The sequence below is a fragment of the Danio aesculapii genome, chromosome 10, assembly GCF_903798145.1.
Source record: "Danio aesculapii chromosome 10, fDanAes4.1, whole genome shotgun sequence".
In the NCBI taxonomy this organism is placed as follows: domain Eukaryota; kingdom Metazoa; phylum Chordata; class Actinopteri; order Cypriniformes; family Danionidae; genus Danio; species Danio aesculapii.
Genome location: NC_079444.1, coordinates 35,866,786 through 35,886,047, shown reverse-complemented (window position 1 = coordinate 35,886,047; position 19,262 = coordinate 35,866,786). Strand labels below are relative to the sequence as shown.

The 19,262-nt window shown below is 34.6% G+C and overlaps 4 protein-coding genes across 4 annotated transcripts; all 4 read left to right on the top strand.

The window, feature by feature from the left end:
- The first annotated feature begins 2,318 nt into the window (after nt 1-2,318).
- On the top strand, nt 2,319-3,329 carry LOC130236507 (olfactory receptor 1496-like). Its single transcript, XM_056467231.1, has one exon. The coding sequence runs from the start codon at nt 2,319-2,321 to the stop codon at nt 3,327-3,329; it is 1,011 nt and encodes a 336-aa protein (XP_056323206.1).
- Nucleotides 3,330-7,932: 4,603 nt separating this feature from the next.
- LOC130235927 (olfactory receptor 1500-like) lies at nt 7,933-10,530 on the top strand. Its single transcript, XM_056466459.1, has 2 exons — nt 7,933-8,867; nt 10,473-10,530. Exons 1-2 carry the CDS (start codon nt 7,933-7,935, stop codon nt 10,528-10,530), a joined length of 993 nt encoding a protein of 330 aa, XP_056322434.1.
- A 3,234-nt stretch (nt 10,531-13,764) lies between these two features.
- On the top strand, nt 13,765-14,766 carry or42a6 (odorant receptor, family 42, subfamily A, member 6). The gene has a single exon (XM_056467203.1). It carries the CDS (start codon nt 13,765-13,767, stop codon nt 14,764-14,766), a length of 1,002 nt encoding a protein of 333 aa, XP_056323178.1.
- Nucleotides 14,767-17,576: 2,810 nt separating this feature from the next.
- On the top strand, nt 17,577-18,575 carry LOC130236523 (olfactory receptor 1500-like). Its single transcript, XM_056467246.1, has one exon. The coding sequence runs from the start codon at nt 17,577-17,579 to the stop codon at nt 18,573-18,575; it is 999 nt and encodes a 332-aa protein (XP_056323221.1).
- Nucleotides 18,576-19,262: the final 687 nt, after the last annotated feature.

Sequence of the window (19,262 nt, the reverse complement as noted above, 5' to 3'; positions counted from 1 at the left end):
GTATTGCATCATGTTTACTTCCCTTATAAACAGACATTATTACACTCCTAAATATACACGTCTTTAATTAATTATTCGACATTTGTTGCTCTGCTAATTGTGACTTAATTTTAATTAAATACAGATTTACAGGGCATTAACATTTTTACTTGCAACTCCAGAACCTGAAGCCCAGAGGCATGTGAAATAATTGTTATATTAATTCTTGTTTACTATAGTCAATAGAAAATTTAATTTAACTGTTCTGCATCTATAAATACAGTAAACAAGACAACTGCAAATACTATTTAAAGACTGCAACTTCTTGATAAAGAAGATAAACCTCTGAAATGTTTTCAGGTTTAGTAAATATTTTAATCATACAGTTTTTTTTTTGTAACAATCAATTTTTTCTATTAATAAACAAAAAGATTTAGTTTTGGCTCCTTTAATTTTTTCCAGGGGGTTTTAAATCATGTTTATTCAGCCCAAAATGTGTCATTCATTCAAACACATTTATTTCATATATTGACAAGAAAACAGTCACTGACTTTGTCACCAAGTCATTAAATCAAGTTTTTCTTTCTAAATGGATGATTCATTCAGGAATGAAGTGAATATTTATGAATGCTTCAATGAACAGGACTCTAGACTAACTTTTGTTCTGGTGCAAAATTTTGGGCCCACCAGTGCAAAAAGTTAGGTGCACCCAATTTTTCGACCCCATCGCATTTTACAGTGCAGTTTTACAAATTCACTTAAAAAAAAGAAAAGATATTCAGTTGTGAATGATTAACAAACAATCTGGTCAACATTAAGTTCTTTATTTAAAGAACAATTCTACAAAAAGGGGACTTTCTACCACCCTTCCCCATCTCTGATTGGTATAAACCAGGGATGTTTGTGACATATTGACAGTTTAACCCAGTGGACACCAAACTTTTTTAGCCAAAGATCCTTAATTTCATGCTACCCATTTTAAAAAATATGTTATTTGTTGTTGTTGGAACGCTGCAGGTGCATTAAAATTCTGTTGTTCGCACACCCTAGAATAGATCACTATTTAAAAATGCAATATTTAATGTGTCAGACAAAAAATAGACTGGTCAATTTTTTTTTTTTTTATTAACTGATACTTTAATATTATTCTGATCGGTCAACAGTTAATATATGTATAACATGATTGTTGGTTAGGAAAATTAAACATAATTAGCATCCCTGTTTGTGTCTATTGAACCACAGTCGAAGACTTCTTTAAATGTTTTTATTTTGCCCTCAAATGGCTGGTCGCATTTTGAAAAATTAGGTTGCATATGTGACCAAATTTGCTGCACTCTAGAGCCACGATGAATCATTGACTCAAATAATTGATCAGAATATGTGAATGACACTTTTTTTCCTGAGCATGATCCCAGATGATGTAATGCAAGCAAGTGTACAATTATATACACAGTACATGCACAAAATTGCATCTTTGCACAGACTTTGTATGTAATCTCACATAAATAAGTTTGGTGAAGTCAGTAATCATTGCAACATAAAGCTAAATGTAACGTTAAATTTCCAGAATTATACAAATTAACTACATTTTATTATTAATGATTCTTTGTTATTACTAATAACCTGAGAAGTCTTCAATTTATTTGAATAATTTTCAATAAAACTTATAATCAAACAGACAAAAAAAATCTTAAAATTTCAAAGGAATATGTATGGATGACGGTTCATGTCAACAACATTTCAGTTTATTCCAATTCAGCAACAATTACCCATGAGGAACAAAAAAAAATAATAGTACATCTTATATTAATAATACTACAACTACAACCAATGTTCAGTGTAATTAAACGTTGAATATCAGTCGCAATACTGCAAGTCCAGTTAAAGTTCATCATAAAGTCATCAAGTGAAAGCATTCACACATAATAATAATAGAGACGCAGTGACATAACATTAAAAACAAAAGTTACAAAAAGGCTTTCTGGACAGTGCCATTGTTGATTTATTCCAACCTTTTCGTGCTCAAGTCTACAGGGAGAATCGTTGCTCCATCAACAAAAATCCCAAGCTCAAGAGAAAGATCTAATATAAATTTGTCTGATAGCAGATAGAATAATGACTCTGTGGGAGCTTTGCAGAAGGTAGAGTATGAATCACACATTCCTTCTATTCTCTTGTTTGATTATTAAGTCAATGTAGGTATACATATAAAAAATACATTCACAAACACCATCATGACTGAAATGAAAACAGTGCTTTGTACATTGTCTGCTTTTGTAGTATTGAGTTTTTTACTTTTTCAGTTCTTAATTACAGGTGAAACCCAGACAGCAGGTGTCATGAGCTCCATACAGTCAAACTCTTCTGCAAACGAGACCTTTGTTCGTCCTGCAACATTTTTCCTCAGTGGCCTTTCTAATGTTCCACATGCAAAATACTACTATTTGTTCTTGTCTTTAGTGTATGTTGTGACTGTTTTGGGGAATTCATTTATCATGTGTGTCATTTATTTGTCCCGCAGACTACACACAGCCAAATATGTTGTTGTTTTCCATCTGGCCTTTTCTGATCTGTGTGGAAGCTCAACTGTGATTCCCAAAATCATTGACACATTTTTATTCGAACATCAGGAGATTTCATATGAAGCATGTTTGGCAAATACATTTTTTATATATCATTTTCTAAATATCCAGTCTTTAACACTACTTGTCATGGCTTATGACAGACTGGTTGCTATTTGTTTTCCTCTACGATATCATGCCATTATAACCAAACCAACAATGTTTCTGATCCTAGGAGTGATGTGGATTTATTCTGTGACATATTTTTCTATATTTATAGGTTTCCTAAATAGACTCTCCTTTTGTAGATCTAATGTGATTGATAGTTATTTTTGTGATTACAGCCTTCTGAATAAGCTAGCTTGTAATGATAATTCTATAAATATTTTGATGATAAAAATTTGCTTTGGTGTCATGATTTGCACGCCACTCATGCTGATCTTTGTCTCATATTTCTGCATTTCTTTAGCTCTGTTTAAGATTGCTCATGGTGCTGAGCGAGCCAAAGCCATAAAAACCTGCACCTCACACCTCATGTTGGTGGCAATTAGTTATATCCCTTATTTAAGTAGTCATATTGCATTCTTAACATCACCTATTCATCCAAACACCCGGTTAATTAACCATTCCCTCACACAGACAATCTCACCTATGCTGAATCCCATCATATACACTCTAAAAACAGAGGAGGTCGTGCAATCCATAAAAGATCTGTACAAATCTAGCAAAGTGAGCAGTGCAGTACAAATGAAATGTAGAAGAAATTCTAATCTAAAATTACAAGTTTAAACTGCGATCTGTGAGTTGATGGATTTTATATGTTAGATGTTGCTACAAATGTATTGTAAACAGGCCTAACATGTTGTAAATATTTGAGGTGAAACCTAGCAAACTACTAAAGTTTTTAAACAAAGCTTTACATATATTAGTTTAACAGCAAGTCAAATGAAGTAACATTTCAATCACCTTGGCTTTAAATATAACAAATGGTTTAAAATGCTTCTGCATCAGTGTTTGTTTTCATTATGAATAGACACCATCACACACTTTAATATAATCTTGTTCCATTTAAAACATTCACTGGAATGAGTTCCAGTTCTGCTGAATGTGACCCACAGTTTGAGCATTAAATGTATATATTTCCAGAGGTCAACTGTTTGAACTAAATCGGTTTAAGAGACCTTGTTCACCAAAAGTAATTTAATAATAACAACAACTATAAGCCAACTTAGCAGCACACAGAATGCACAAATACAGTTGTATGTCCTATATTATTGTAACAGGATATATGCAGGAATCCTAAAGGAAATTTCAATACCTTTTTAAGACTTTTTAAAGACCTTCTCAGAATATTTTAAGACCTCATCGCCACTTCAAGTTCTAATCAGAACTTTACCTTAATAAACAGTTGCAGTTAAATAAATCTATGGAGCACAACCGTGCAACAGAACTCCGATAAGCTCGGAAAAAACAAAGCCTGTAAGAATAAATTACGTCATTGTTTTCAGCGACAGGTTTCAGCCACTGTTTAAACTCGTCTTTCTCCAATCAGGAGTATGCAAACTTGCATTATCCCATTTTGCTGTCTGTTTTGCTCTATGGCAGGGCTATTCAATTAGTTTGTCATGTGGGCCAGTTCATGAAAAGCATCCCAAACTGGTGAACAATAATCATTTCTTCATTGTTAGAGCTGGAACTGCTACTTGAACCATCGATGCTTGTTCGAATCGCCAGTTCCGTGCCGTGCAACAGAAAACGCGGCGTTGAGAAGCCTGTAAGCTTAAGTATCCAAATGTTTCTGGCTGCTCGCGCCACTCGCTTAATGCCAGGTGACTTACGCTCTGCGCAGCCTTCAACTGCAGCTCAAGCTGTATTGAACAGATGCACGTCACTTCATAACTATAGCGGCCGTTTTTCGACTGAACAAAATTTATTTTTGATGTTTTGATCACACTATTTGGAGGGCTGGAACAAATTGCCTTGCGGGCCAGCAATTGAATAACCCTGCTCTATGGTTTCGCTGGAGAACCTTGGCTGGACAGAGAACCTTGGCTGGACGCACCCGGCCAGAACCAATTGAGGAAAAGAAATATATTTATGCTTTTTTGGAGTCCAACACTTTGGACAATGCTTGATCAAAATTTAAGACCTCATAAAAATGAAATTAAGACTTTTTAATACCTCTTAAGGGCCTTCATTTTCTCATAATCGATTTGTCAACTTTTAATACTTTTTAAGACCCCGCAAACACCTTGTGCAAAATTATAAACCCATCAGTAAACAATACATTGATGTAACAAACAGTCAAGACAATTTTAGGACTGCAACAAAAAATTAATAATGAAAACAACTGATAACTTTCATCTGTGCACTTTGCATGAAGAAAGTGCAAATTAACATCATTTTACAGAAAAACCACTGAAAACTGCTTCCCATTTAAAAACACATTTGAAATATTTCAGAAGTCAAAGAGAAATTACTTTCCAGGTCCCTGTACAGTTCGACATATTCATATATTTTTTTCATGTGTATAAATGCACATTTGAACGTTTACTATTGTTTTACCAAAAATTGTATTTTTGTCTCTTTTGCTCATGAATTCAAGCAAACATTTCCTTCGTGTGCAATTTCACATCTCAGTTTTAAACTGGATGCATAAACAAAATGAAAACAGGACATGGTAACTGTGCTTTCACATTGGCAGTGTTTATAACATGCAGCTGAACAGCTGTCATTCATTTATTCATTCATTTTCTTTTCGGCTTAGTCCCTTTATTAATCTGGGGTTGCCACAGCGGAATGAACCGTCAACTTATCCAGCATATGTTTTACGCAGCGGATGTCCTTCTACCTGCAACCCATCACTGGGAAACATCCATACACACTCATTCACACACATACACTACAGACAACTTAGCTTAGCCAAACTGAAGCACCCGGAGGAAACCCACGCAAACACAGGGAGAACATGCAAACTCCACACAGAAATGCCAACTGACCCAGCCGGGGCTCTTCTTGCTGTGAGGCGATTGCTGAACAGTTGTGCACGGCATAATTACTTTAAGTCCATACAGCTTATAAGTTGTCAGTTTGGTCACAAAAGTTATGTTGAATGTGGATGGTGTGTATGGAAATCTGAGGAGGTCTGTCCCAGACATTGCGCACATTTTCACGAAACTCTAATGAATGCTAATAGACTCATGCATGTGACCTGCCTTAAGTGAGTGTGACAAAATGTATTGAACAGAATTGTACACATTATGTACTCGTATGCCCTGAATTTTGTAAACACATAAGCAATATACATGCACTACAAGTTGTTTTTGCACTACCTAATTTGTCCACAAAGGGCTCTATTTTAACGATCTAGGCGCAAAGTCTAAAGCGCAGGGTGCAAAAGCATTAAGGATGTGGCCCAATCCACGTTTGCTATTTTAAAGATGGAAAAATACACTCAGCGCCGCGGAGCATGGTCTAACAGGGTTGAGCTTTTTCTCTTAATGAGTTACGGGTGTGTTTGGAGAATAAACCAATCAGAGTCTCTTCTCCTGTTCCCTTTAAGAGTCAGTTGCTTTGCACCATGATGCATTAGGTCCAAAACCTGACAGGTGGACAAATCTAAGCTTGTTTTTAATAAAACAAATATAAATATGCAAATAATAAATACTACGACTACTACTACTAATAATAATAACAACATTATACAAAAGCAAGTTGTCATGAACAAACTAAAAAAAGTTTTTTAGTTTAGTTAGATGAAGGCATGAAGGCAGTGGTTTTTATATTTATGTAGAAATTAATAATTTTTTAAATATTATAATCCTTTGATTATTTTTCAATTGTAAAGATATTTGCATATTGCTGTACATCCTGCGTGTTTTAAGCAACGTGGCGCACAACTTACGCGCTCTGCGCTGGACTTTAGACCTGCTTTCAGCTGGTCTATTGCGCAGTCTATTTTAGTTCCACAAAACAGCAACGCGCCAACAATGCGCCTTAACACACCACTTTTCTAGACAAAACACCCATGAGTCCACAAAGTGGAGCAAATGGATTTGCTATTTAAACAACATGGTGGAAAACGGGAAAATTAATGTTGCGTTGGTCTGAAAATAGCAACACATCAGGGCAAACAGGTCTTGCACCTTATTGCGCCGGGTGTATGATGGGGACCAAAATGTCAATACTGATCCTAAATCTTGATACAAATTTTACAAAAATATGGATCAAGAATATCATTATAAAACTCAGTAAAAGATAGAGACACCAGTGTTGTTAAGTTCTAAGAATCCAGTGGCTTCCCTATTAATCACACTGTAAATTGATAAGGTTAAGAATTTGTAAATGCTTCCCTACTTTCTTTTAAAAAGAAAGGAAACTGTTGTCACTTACACAAAATAAGGTCTCATCATTATAGCTAAATAAAGACTTTATTCAAGCCTCAGAAAAACTAAAAACATTAGTCTTACATAGTAGTACTATTCTATTAATTGTTATTATTAATATAATGTTAAATGTAATTAAGCATTTAAAATCCAACTTAAGTCATTAGTGCATGTCCAGTCAAAGTACATCTTGGCATCATTATTATTTCTCGGACTCTAATCATCCTAATAAAATCTATTAATCACCATAACCATAATGAGTGCATCCATGAAGGAATTAATAGACATCTGCAATTCTATTTTAACAAAGTTATTATCAATCATCTATTTCATCAAAATAGATAGTACAGAGACTGGACAGCAATAAATCTGAACCAAATTAAAAAATTAGAATTTTTTCTTGAAAGAATCTTGAAAAAATAAAAATAATATATATTTTTTTTATGTATGTATGAAAGCTTTCTGGACAGTTGCATTGTTGATTTATTCCTGCCCCTTCTTGCTCATGTCTACAGGGAATATCGTTGCTCCATCAACAAAAGTCCCAAGCTCAAGAGAAAGATCTAATATAAATTTGTCTAATAAGTAGAATAATGGCACTGTGAAAGCTTTGCAGAAGGTAGAGTATACAAAATGCTTTCCTTCTATTTTTTTCAATTTCTTTTACACTTCTTTCATTAATAGGTAATTACATTATATACAAAAACAAATTATTAACTCAGTTGTGAATGAAAATCATCATTTAATTTGATTTATGTGTGTGTCTTACATGACACTCAAAGACACCTAACATTAAAAAAACAATCTGCATTAAAAACAATTCAAATTAAAACAGCCATGACAATAGACCTACAGTAATATAAACAACCACATAAAATTACTAAAATTATTAAAAATGGATCTTAAGGGGAGATTTTAAAAGAAATAGTGTTTTGAATGTTGTCTGTTATTGAGTTTACTTTTTCTGTTCTTCATTACAGGTGAGACAAACCCAGACAGCAGGTGTCATGAGCTCCATACAGTCAAACTCTTCTGCAAACGAGACCTTTGTTCGTCCTGCAACATTTTTCCTCAGTGGCCTTTCTAATGTTCCACATGTAAAATACTACTATTTATTCTTGTCTTTAGTGTATGTTGTGACTGTTTTGGGTAATTCATTTCTCATGTGTACTATTTATTTAGCCCGCAAACTTCACACAGCCAAATATATTGTTGTTTTCCATCTGGCCTTTTCTGATCTGTGTGAAAGCACGGCTGTGATTCCCAAAACCATTGATACATTTTTATTTGAGCACCAGGACATTTCATATGAAGCATGTTTGGCAAATATGTTTTTTATATATCATTTCCTAAATATGCAGTCTTTAACACTACTTGTCATGGCTTATGACAGACTGGTTGCTATTTGTTTTCCTCTACGGTATCATGCCATTGTAACCAAACCAGCAATGTTCCTCATCATAGGAGTGATGTGGATTTTTTCTGTGACACATTTTTCTGTATTTATAGGTTTGCTAAATAGACTCTCTTTTTGCAGATCTACTATAATTGATAGTTATTTTTGTGATTACAGCCTTCTGAATAAGCTAGCTTGTAATGATAATTCTATAAATATTTTAATGATAAAAATTAATTTTGGCCTGCTGCTTTGCACACCACTCATGCTGATCTTTGTCTCATATTTCTGCATTTCTTTAGCTTTGTTTAAGATTGCTCATGGTGCTGATCGAATAAAAGCCATAAAAACATGCACCTCACATCTTATGTTGGTGGTAGTTGGTTATACTCCATTAATAAGTAATCAAATAGCAGTCTTAACAACACCTATGCATGCAAACACAAGGTTAATTAACAATTCCCTAACACAGGTAATACCACCTATGCTGAATCCTATCATATATACTCTAAAGACCGACGAGGTCATGCAGTCTATTAAAGAACTGTACAAACGCTGCAAGGTGAACACTATAGGACAGATGAAATGTACACGAAGATATTCAAAACAAAAATGACATGTTTAAATGTGACCATTCAACAAATATCTAAATGTTGATGGATTTTGTATGTTGTATCAGAAATGTATATTTAACAGGCTGAATATGTTTTAAACAACTGAGCTGAAACATAGAAAACAGTATAGTTTTTCAATAAAGCTAAGAATTCTTTTGTGAAATAAAGTCAAATGAGATAACATTTTAATCACATTTACTTTAAATATAACATCGTTTAAAATGCTCTTGCATTAGCATTAACTATTAATTAAATATTAATTGGTCACACTTTATTTTTATGGTCCGTTTGTTGAATTTAAGTTACATTGCATCTACATGCCAACTAATTCTGATTAGATTATAAATCGACTGTTAGGTTAGGGTTAGTGTAAGACATGTACTTGCAAAGTTTCTTATAGTCTTATAGTCAGTTAAATATCTGTTAAAGGAGCAGTTTTAATATATATTAAGCATGATTTATTAAAGATATTAAGCAGACAGTCTGTTAATACTCAAATGGACCATCAAAATTAAGTCTTGCCTATTAGTTTACTGGCATTTGTTTTAGTTCCACTGATTGTGACCCACAGACAGTTTGTGAATTAAATAGAGTGAGTGATCCTATCCCAGTGAGCCAAATCATTATCATTAACAAGTATTATGCTCTGTGATAAAAAAAAAATTACAAAGAAAGCAGTAACTATATTGACCTTTCCAGATTTTTCATAATTAAGAATTTCATTTGACTGAACTTCCTATGGCTTTCATTATTTTGTAGTGTTGCAAGATATACTGTTATATTAAAATGATACAATTACTCATTTTATTAGTACCGGTACTTTTAAGTGACAGCTGTCACTTGACAAGAGCTTGACAATAGGGGACAGAGTGTAGGGCTGCACGCTGCTTCTACGCCCATTAAAGGGCACATAGTTTACCTCTTTTTTATGATTTAATATTAATATTATGGTTCTTCTGAGTGTGCCAGTTTAGGTTCAGTTTAAAACACAATTCAAATTTTTTTATTATGTGTTAAAAAGTGTCCACAGGGCGTGGAGATGTGTCCACAGTTCGCTGATTTAGGGGTGTGTTGCTTCACATGTAGACTAGTTTCGGCTTTCCGCCCAATGTAACAAGGGGGCGGGGCCATGAGCTCACCCGCTCTGTGTTTGCAACACAGACAGGCAGACTGAGAGAAGGAGAAGGATCCTCCGCATTCAGTCGTACATGTACGACTCAGACACAGACCAAGCAGAGAGTACAAAATCATATGCGTCTTTGTACAGTTTTACAGCCAACTGTGTGCTAGTTTCAAGTGCCGAGCTTGTACACAGAAACTAAAAACCACGCACACTGAATTAACTTTGACTGAGGCACCGGATGCGCCGCTCGAAGCCGCGACACGGCACACCAGACACTCTCTGTGGCGCGGCAGAAACATGAAGTGTCCCGAATCGTCGCACCACGCATTTTTGCATTCTAAACATAGGTTTCTGCAGCGGTCCACGGCGCCCAGCTGTCGACTTGAGTGTACCCTGATAGAAACTTATGTTTAGAATTCTAAGACACATGCTAGTTAAGATCACAGGGAGCTTCTGGGAACGGCTGAAGTAAAGGGTAGACTTAATGAGAAGAACACGTTTGCAAACCTACCTAAAGATACAACCAATAATTCCGATTAGAGCGATAATGTGGAGAATATTGATCTTGTGTTGAACCCAATGAGCCTTGCATCTAAAAATAGAGCTAACGTGTTCTTTTAGTGATATTGCTTCAACTCGCACTGAAAATGGCGGACGTAAATCAACAAACTAAGGATATGATGGCGCGCCTGTCAATCAATATTGGTGGGCGGGGGGGACCGCACTCCTACGTAAAGTTGAGGTCGGTTTGAAAACCGCTCCAATTGGTCCAGTGTTTTTTATGTTGTTAAATTGAAAAAAAAGCACTGGGTGTGCTTATATCACCCCAATATGACGGTCTATACACCATACATGCACATATGTCTGTCCAAACAGCTTGAAAAGTAAATTTTTTACCATAGGTGCCCTTTAAGTGTGTTGAGCTGTGCTTTTCATCTCAGACCACTCTCAGTTTCATAATGACAAAATGAGGCATGTACATACACATCCTCTTAGTGACCACCCACAGCTTGTGGACAGAGCTGATGTGCAAAGTGAAATTACATTGCGTATGTTGCGCACTGTGACAGCCGATGTGTAAAATGCCAACAAGCATGCTTGCTTTAAGTTTGGAGAATGATTGTAAAATAAAAACAGTTTGTGTGTATGAACAGGGTAAGGTTCATGGGGGTGACTGCAGCTCTTAGTCTTTTTGTTAGTGCTGTGGAGCCAGGCAAAAGTATAAATCAGCCATAGTCTGTGTGGTTCATGCAAACTCTGGCAGGACACAATTGCACCAAATCAAAATGAAACGAAAGTAAGCTAAATTTATTAAGATAGCACGTATGAAATGGTCAAACTGTATTTATGCATTTATTCGCTTTGACATGCATCACCTGCTGTAAACAGAGAGAATGTTTATCTAATTTCTGCACAACTTTAGCAGAAAATGATATTCTTCTCATGCATTTGAACATTTACATTAAATTCATAAATAGACGCATGTTGTGACGAGTCGGGGTGACAAATGAGGTGGGGGTTTAAATGCAGTTTATTTAAAGCTTAGTCAGGCAGGCAATGGTCAAGACAGGAGCAAACAGTAGCATAAGGGCAATCCAAAAAGAGTAGTCGTGGTACACAGGTGAAGAGATCGATGCAGGCGGCAAAACAACATAAGTGGAGAATAAAACATGGGTCAGGGAACACGGCAAGGCTAGACAAGAGAATGCTTTGTAATGCTTACAGAAAACAAGACTCAGCAATAGATGAGTGTGAGCGTGCTGTATATGAAGTCCAGGATATCAGCCATGACACATGTGCTGCTCAATGCTAACAGGCTGAAGACAAAACTAAGTTTTCCATAGTTCAAATTTGAGGCAATCGAGCCAAAAATTTAAAGCAACAGCTGATTGCGCTGTCCTACTTGTAGAGGTACAGCAATGTAAATCACATTTAAATTGCAAGCTAATATTTAGATTTTAAATATATATATATACACACACACACACACAAAATATTGCAAAAATTTATATATTCCGATATAAATGTGTAATTTATAAATGAATATGACAGGATGGCTGTGTCATAAACAGTGAGGACCAATCAACATCTCCAGAACATCTCCTTTGATAACCTAACCCAAAAAGTTAATTGTTAATTTAAGCAAAGCTGCAACAATTATTTATAGATTTATTTTACTTTATTTTAAATTGTTCTACTCTGTTTCAGCTGACAGCAAACACCAAGCGTTTAATAATAAATTAAAATAGTTCTATTCTATGCTTTCCCAGTACTGGGTTGAGGCTAGAAAAAGCATGCGCTAAGTAAAACATATGCCAGAGTAGTTGTTGGTTTATTCCGCTATGGTGACCCCTGATAATCAGAGACTAAGCCGAAGTAAAATTTATGAATGAACGAATGAATAAAATTCTTGCCAATATTTCCATTTATATACATTTCTATTGCGGAGGTTCACAGATATCAATATAAAATTATATGCATAACATGACACTACAATAAGGTTTCATTTGTTAATGTTAGTAAATGTATATACAGTACTAACATGAACTAGGAATGAACAATATTAGCACTATGAATCATAGCTCAACTTTTGCTAATGCATTATGAAAATCAAAAATTGTACTTGTTAACAAAAACTTACTTTAAATGGCTAATTAACTATAGTTAAAAAAATATTAATAAATACGGTAATAAATCTGTTGTTCATGTCAGTAAATACATTAACATTAAACCCTGAGGGGTAAAACATTATTTTAAAGTTATAGGATTTCATTGTAATCTTACGTAAAAGTAACCCAAATTAAGATATATTGTACACAATCCCGGAGCTCTATGATCCTCCACAGACAGCAAGGGTTACGAAACTATAGTTCATGTACCAAAATCATTGTAAAATATTCCATGTCTCTTTAGTGGTTCCACCAAGACCTAATGAAGCTATGAGAATGTGTTTGTGCTCACAAAAGGTTTCTGCTCTTTTGTGTCAGTTCATGGAACAAAATTTCGAAAGCACTGTTTGTGCACTTACATTCAACCCTGGGTATATGTCTGAATTGTTTTGGGGATGTTTTTGATACCTATCTGAACTTATGGTGTTTAGCGACCCTTGCTGTCTATGGAGGGTCAGAGAGCTCTAAATATCTTCATATGTGTTCTGAAGATTAATGAAGATGTCAAGAGTTTTAGAACAACCAAGGATGAACAATTAATTACAGAATTTTAATTTTGATCAATTTTGAATTATATGAGTAACTGAAAAACCAGACCTGCCACTTCGTACAAGAATTAACACCTTGCCCATCATTTTATAATTTTTTTTTTTATTGGACAGAGTTGGCACTGTTGATTTATTCCTGTTCCTTCTTGCTCATGTCTACAGAGGAAATTGTTGCTTCATCCACTGAAGTTCCAAGCTCAAGAGAATTACATAATATAAATTTGTCTGCTGGCTGGTAGAATAATGACATTGTGGAAGCTTTGCAAAAGGTAGAGTATGATAGGGTGGAGATGATCTTTCTCTCTAATTCTATTGTAATTCAATGAGCTATTTTACTATTTGCTTGAGCACTAAAACATTTCTGTTTGCTCATACACTGTGACAGGTAAATGATAAACTATTTATTTTTGTTTAATATTTTCTGATATCAAGCATTTTTTATCACATTCCTTCATTACAGGTGAGACAAAGACCCAGCCAGCAGGTGTCATGAGCTCATCTGCAAATGAGACCTTTGTTCGTCCTGCAACATTTTTCCTCAGTGGCCTTTCTAATGTTCCACATGCAAAATACTATTATGTGTTCTTGTCTTTAGTGTATGTTGTGACTGTTTTGGGGAATTCATTTATCATGTGTATCATTTATTTGTCCCGCAGACTTCACACAGCCAAATATGTTGTTGTTTTCCATCTGGCCTTTTCTGATATGTGTGGAAGCACGACTGTGATTCCAAATATTATAGATACATTTTTATTCGACCATCAGGAGATTTCATATGAAGCATGTTTGGCAAATACATTTTTTACATATCATTTTATGAATCTGCAGTCTTTAACACTACTCGTCATGGCTTATGATAGACTGGTTGCTATTTGTTTTCCTCTACGATATCATGGCATTGTAACAAATCCAGCAATGTTTTCGATCCTAGGATTGATGTGGATTTTTTCTGTGACACATTTTTCTGTATTTGTAGGTTTGCTAAATAGACTCTCTTTTTGTAAATCTAATGTGATTGATAGTTATTTTTGTGATTACAGCCTTATCAATAGACTAGCTTGTAATGACAACTCTATGAATAGTATGATGGTAAAAATTAACTTTGGTCTTCTGATTTGTATGCCACTCATACTGATCTTCGTCTCATATTTCTGCATATCTGTGGCTTTGTTTAAGATTGCTCACGGTGCTGATCGAGCCAAAGCCATAAAAACCTGCACCTCACACCTTATGTTGGTGGCAATATTTTTTATTCCATTTTTAAGTAATCAAATTGCAATTTTGACAACATCAGTCCACCTAAACATCCGGTTAATTAACAGTTCCCTGACACAGGCAATACCACCTATGCTGAATCCCATAATATACACTCTAAAGACTGATGAGGTCATGCAGTCTGTAAAAGAACTGTACAAAAGAAAAGTGAACACAACTACTGAAAGGAGAATGAAATGGAACAGCAGAAACTCTAAACAAAAATTACAGGTGTAAAGTTGTCAGCTGAAAAATCAATTTAACAGAGTTGATTGATTAAATGTCAGATGATGTAAAATCTGTGTTTTACATTTGTAAACCTCTGAGCTGAAACTTATTAAAGCTATTTTGTGATTGGTTTTGTTAATTTAAAATGCTATATGAAAAACTTTCAGAGGAGATTTTAAATAATAATGCTGTAAGTTTAAGTGACATGAAAGAACATTTTAATTATATTTGCTTTAAAAAAACGGCAAAAGGTTAAGAAATGCTTCTGCATATATTTTTTTTTCTGCAATAAACAGATGACAATCACACACCTAAATATATTTAGATTCTGAACAAATCATTAGCTGGTATTAATTTTAGTTTTGCTGACCATGACTAACAATTTGTTAATGAAATAGTGACTTCCATACAGTAGGCCAACATTGTTTTCTTCAAAGTGATCCTAGAATCTCCTCTGAAAGCATTTGTTTCGGTGAACTAAATTATTTCAAGTCAATAACTATCACAAGCAGGAAAGCAGAATACAGAAACAGAATTATATAGATCTATATTAAAGAGCAGGCGGTTTATTCCACTGTTGAACCCCCACCTCTGCAGTCCGACCCCTGAAAAATCAGGGACTAAGAGCATCTACAATTTTGTGTGAATCAGTAAAGCTAACTATAACAGCTAGAATACCTAACAGCAACTATAAGCAAATGCCTATTTTCTTTTCTTTGCAAGATGAAAGTCTGAAAATGAAATCATTTTCCAGAAATGACAAAATAATTACTATTGATCATAAACCTATTAAGCAGATCAGAAATCTATTGAACACAGCAACAAATTAGCAATAAGACTATTTGTGTGATTTTTTGGTACATTTAAACATGCACAGATTATATAACAGAAAAAAAGTATTTAATACAGAAAACCAAACATAAGAGGATGACTAGAGGAAAAGCATAAATATAACAATTTGTAATGAATATAACCATCGCATATAACTGAAATTAGGGGTGGGTGTTTTTCATAATTATTCCATGCAAATGTTATGACTGAAATAAAATGTGTTTATTTAAATCATATTTAATGAGACTATGGTATTTTAATCAATTAATCAATAATACATATTCACAGTAACAAGCTCTCACTTCACTCACTTTTTCAAAGCTTATTCTTTTCCTTATTAGTGGTCTCCACAGCAAAATGAACCACCAATAACTGTCACATTTTACCAGCGGATGCCCATCCTGCTGGAACCCAGCTCTGAGAGGGAATGAACTTGTGTAACCCCAGTGCTAGGAAACACTCACACACTCTCTGATTTACAAAAATGTTAGGTGTTGAACCAGTGCTTAATTTGTGAATCACGAGGTCCCGGAACAGATAGGGGTTACAGAGCCGGCATGTTACCCGAGGATGGAGAGGTGCCACGCACAAAAGTGGAGAGGGGGTGGAGGGTTGGACTGGTGTGGTGGATGGCGGAGGGGTGTTGCGGACGATAGTGAGTGGGCCTGGGTGTCGCGGACGAAAGTGAAAGTGAACAGCAGACGGGGGAGGAGGACGGTTGAGGAGGGGGATCGGTAAAATGAGGCACACATTAAGCCCTGGTCGTAACTAATGGAGCTAATTATCCAAAACTTGGAAATTTTTGTTTAGTTACAACAGTATGTTAGGAAAGCTTTACTGTCTGAATAAGACATACTAATCACTAGGGACATAATGTATAGATATGCATATGACCTGACCCTATTTTGGAAGTGGTACACATGGACTAAATAAGACTCTGTCTCTGTCAAGAGAAAGGAATTTGTCAGGAGACTCTGTCAAGAGAAAGACGCGTTTACCAGAAGGGAAGATGTCCCAAGGAAAAAGTTTTTCAGTTAGGGAACTTAGAAGTGTAGAATACTGTAAGTGCACACATCTTAGGGTAAGGGAGAAAATGTTATGAATCAATGGTCTTGGTACTAGAGCGCAGGACATTGTGCGCTTTTTCCTCACTGAATTTTTTTCCCAAGCACAGGTGCACCAAGCGTGAGGCACAGCAGGTGGTAAGAATGTGAGATGCTCGGGGTGCATAAACAGCAAGCAAAACATTTGCTGCCAATACAAATGACCTCATCATGTCCAGTAGAATCAGGGCCTTTTAGTGACACCAATCCAGCTCTTCCCCATTACCTGTACTCATTAAAAGAAAAATGATGCGATACACTAAGATTGTAAATTGCATGAATATGTTTAGTGGTCATTCAGCCCACAGTTTTAAAGATACCTCCTAAAAGGGTGCCATGCTCTAACGTCCAGGAGGAGGAAACGCTTCTTGTAGAACGATTCTTGAGGCGTATGCCAAGGTGATGGCATCTACTATTTAGTAAACCTCTATTGGATAAGTACTTGGGATAAGTAGAGATTGTATCATTAAGTGGAGCATAAGACATATTGAATGCCATTAGAATAATACCATGTTCATAATTGTATATTATCTAAAAAATAAAAAGAGCTTTCTGGACAGTGGCACTGTTGATGTAGCCCTGCCCCTTCCTTTTCTAGTCAATAGGGAGCTTTTCTTGCTTCAACTAATGTTTCAATCTCAAGTGAATGATATGATATAAATTTGTTTGATGGCTGGTAGAATAAGGGGATTTTGAAAGCTTTGCAAAAGGTATAGACCTCGTATTCTTTGTTCTCTAAATTTTTTACTACATTTATATCTGTAATTATTAGTTAAAGTTGGGTTTTATCAAAACCTTGAAATCATTATTTATATTTTCTTGTTATTAAGTACATTGAAGTATTCTTCTTTTATACAGGTGGCAAAAACCCAGACAGCAGGTGTCATGAACTCCATTCAGTCAAACTCTTTAGCAAACACGACCTTTGTTCGTCCTGCAACATTTTTCTTAAATGGCCTTTCTAATGTTCCACATGCAAAATACTATTATTTGTTCTTGTCTTTAGTGTATGTTGTGACTGTTTTGGGGAATTCATTTCTCATGTGTACTATTTATTTAGCCCGCAAACTTCACACAGCCAAATATATTGTTGTTTTCCATCTGGCTTTTTCTGATCTGTGTGGAAGCTCAACTGTTGTTCCAAAAATCATTGACACATTTTTATTTGAGCACCAGGACATTTCATATGAAGCATGTTTGGCAAATATGTTTTTTGTGTATCTTTTCATGAGTATGCAATCTATGACATTACTTATCTTAGCTTATGACAGACTAGTTGCTATTTGTTTTCCTCTACGATATCGTGCCATTGTAACCAAACCAGCAATGTTTCTGATCATAGGAGTGATGTGGATTTTTTCTGTGACGTATTTTTCAGTGATGGTAGGTTTGGTCAACAGAATCTCTTTTTGTGGATCTAATGTGATTGATAGTTATTTTTGTGATCATGGTATCATTTATAAACTTGCTTGTAATGATATTTCTATAAATTTACTGATGGGGAAAATGACATTTGGTCTCCTAATGTGTACACCCCTCATACTGATCTTTCTCTCATATTTTTTCATTGCTCTGGCTCTGCTTAAGATTGCTCATGGTGTTGACCGGAAAAAAGCTATGAAAACCTGTACCTCACATCTCATGTTAGTAGCGATTGGTTATTTCCCACTTATAAGCAATCAAATTGCAGCTTTAACAACATCTTTTGATCCAAACACACGGATATTTAACAACTCTTTGAGACAAATAATACCATCTATGTTGAATCCCATCATATACACTCTGAAAACAGAGGAGGTCATGGAATCCATAAAAGAACTGTACAAACGAAGAAAAATTAACACAGCTATAGAAAGAAAAATAAAATGTGAAAGGGGAAATTAAAATGTATTTTTAAAAAAATAATTTGTCATTAGAAAATTTTTAATATGAACTTAACAGATGTTGTATGTTTAATGTTACATTTTGAAGAGCCAATTATCTTTAAATATTTAAAACTTTTGTGCTGAAACCTAGTAAAACTACTATGTTTTCCTCATGAGCATCATCTTCAGAATCCTGAATATATGGTACAAAATGAATCTCTCATTGGCATCAATTTTTTTTTTTTTGAGACCATATGGTGCAGGTATGAACTGAGCCTAATCATTATATATATATATATATATATATATATATATATATATATATATATATATATATATATATATATATATATATATATATATATATATATATATATATATATATATAAAAAATTATAATTATATATTATTTTATGAAATAATTAAGTGTTGTAAGACTTTAGAATTTAACTAGCCAGACATATATTGTAAGGGTCAAGATAACTGATTCATTTTTTGTGCCAAAAATCATTAGAATATTAAGTAAAGTGGATTGTGTTCCATGAAGATGTAAATATATCCAAACTCAAATTTGGATTAGTAATATGCATTGGTAAACACTTTATTTAGACAGTTTTAAAGGCAGTTTTCCTTATAAGTAGATTTTATTTTTAACCCTCAGATTGTAGATTTACAAGTAGTAGTTTTATCTTAGTCAAATATTGTC

Excerpts from the sequence above, each read along its gene's own strand:
- LOC130236507 (XM_056467231.1), top strand. The coding sequence starts at position 2,319 with ATGAGCTCCATACAGTCAAACTCTTCTGCAAACGAGACCTTTGTTCGT.
- LOC130235927 (XM_056466459.1), top strand. The coding sequence starts at position 7,933 with ATGAGCTCCATACAGTCAAACTCTTCTGCAAACGAGACCTTTGTTCGT. Across the intron at positions 8,868-10,472 it reads ATGCAGTCTATTAAAGAACT|AATTCTAAGACACATGCTAG; the intron begins GTACAAACGCTG and ends ACTTATGTTTAG.
- or42a6 (XM_056467203.1), top strand. The coding sequence starts at position 13,765 with ATGAGCTCATCTGCAAATGAGACCTTTGTTCGTCCTGCAACATTTTTC.
- LOC130236523 (XM_056467246.1), top strand. The coding sequence starts at position 17,577 with ATGAACTCCATTCAGTCAAACTCTTTAGCAAACACGACCTTTGTTCGT.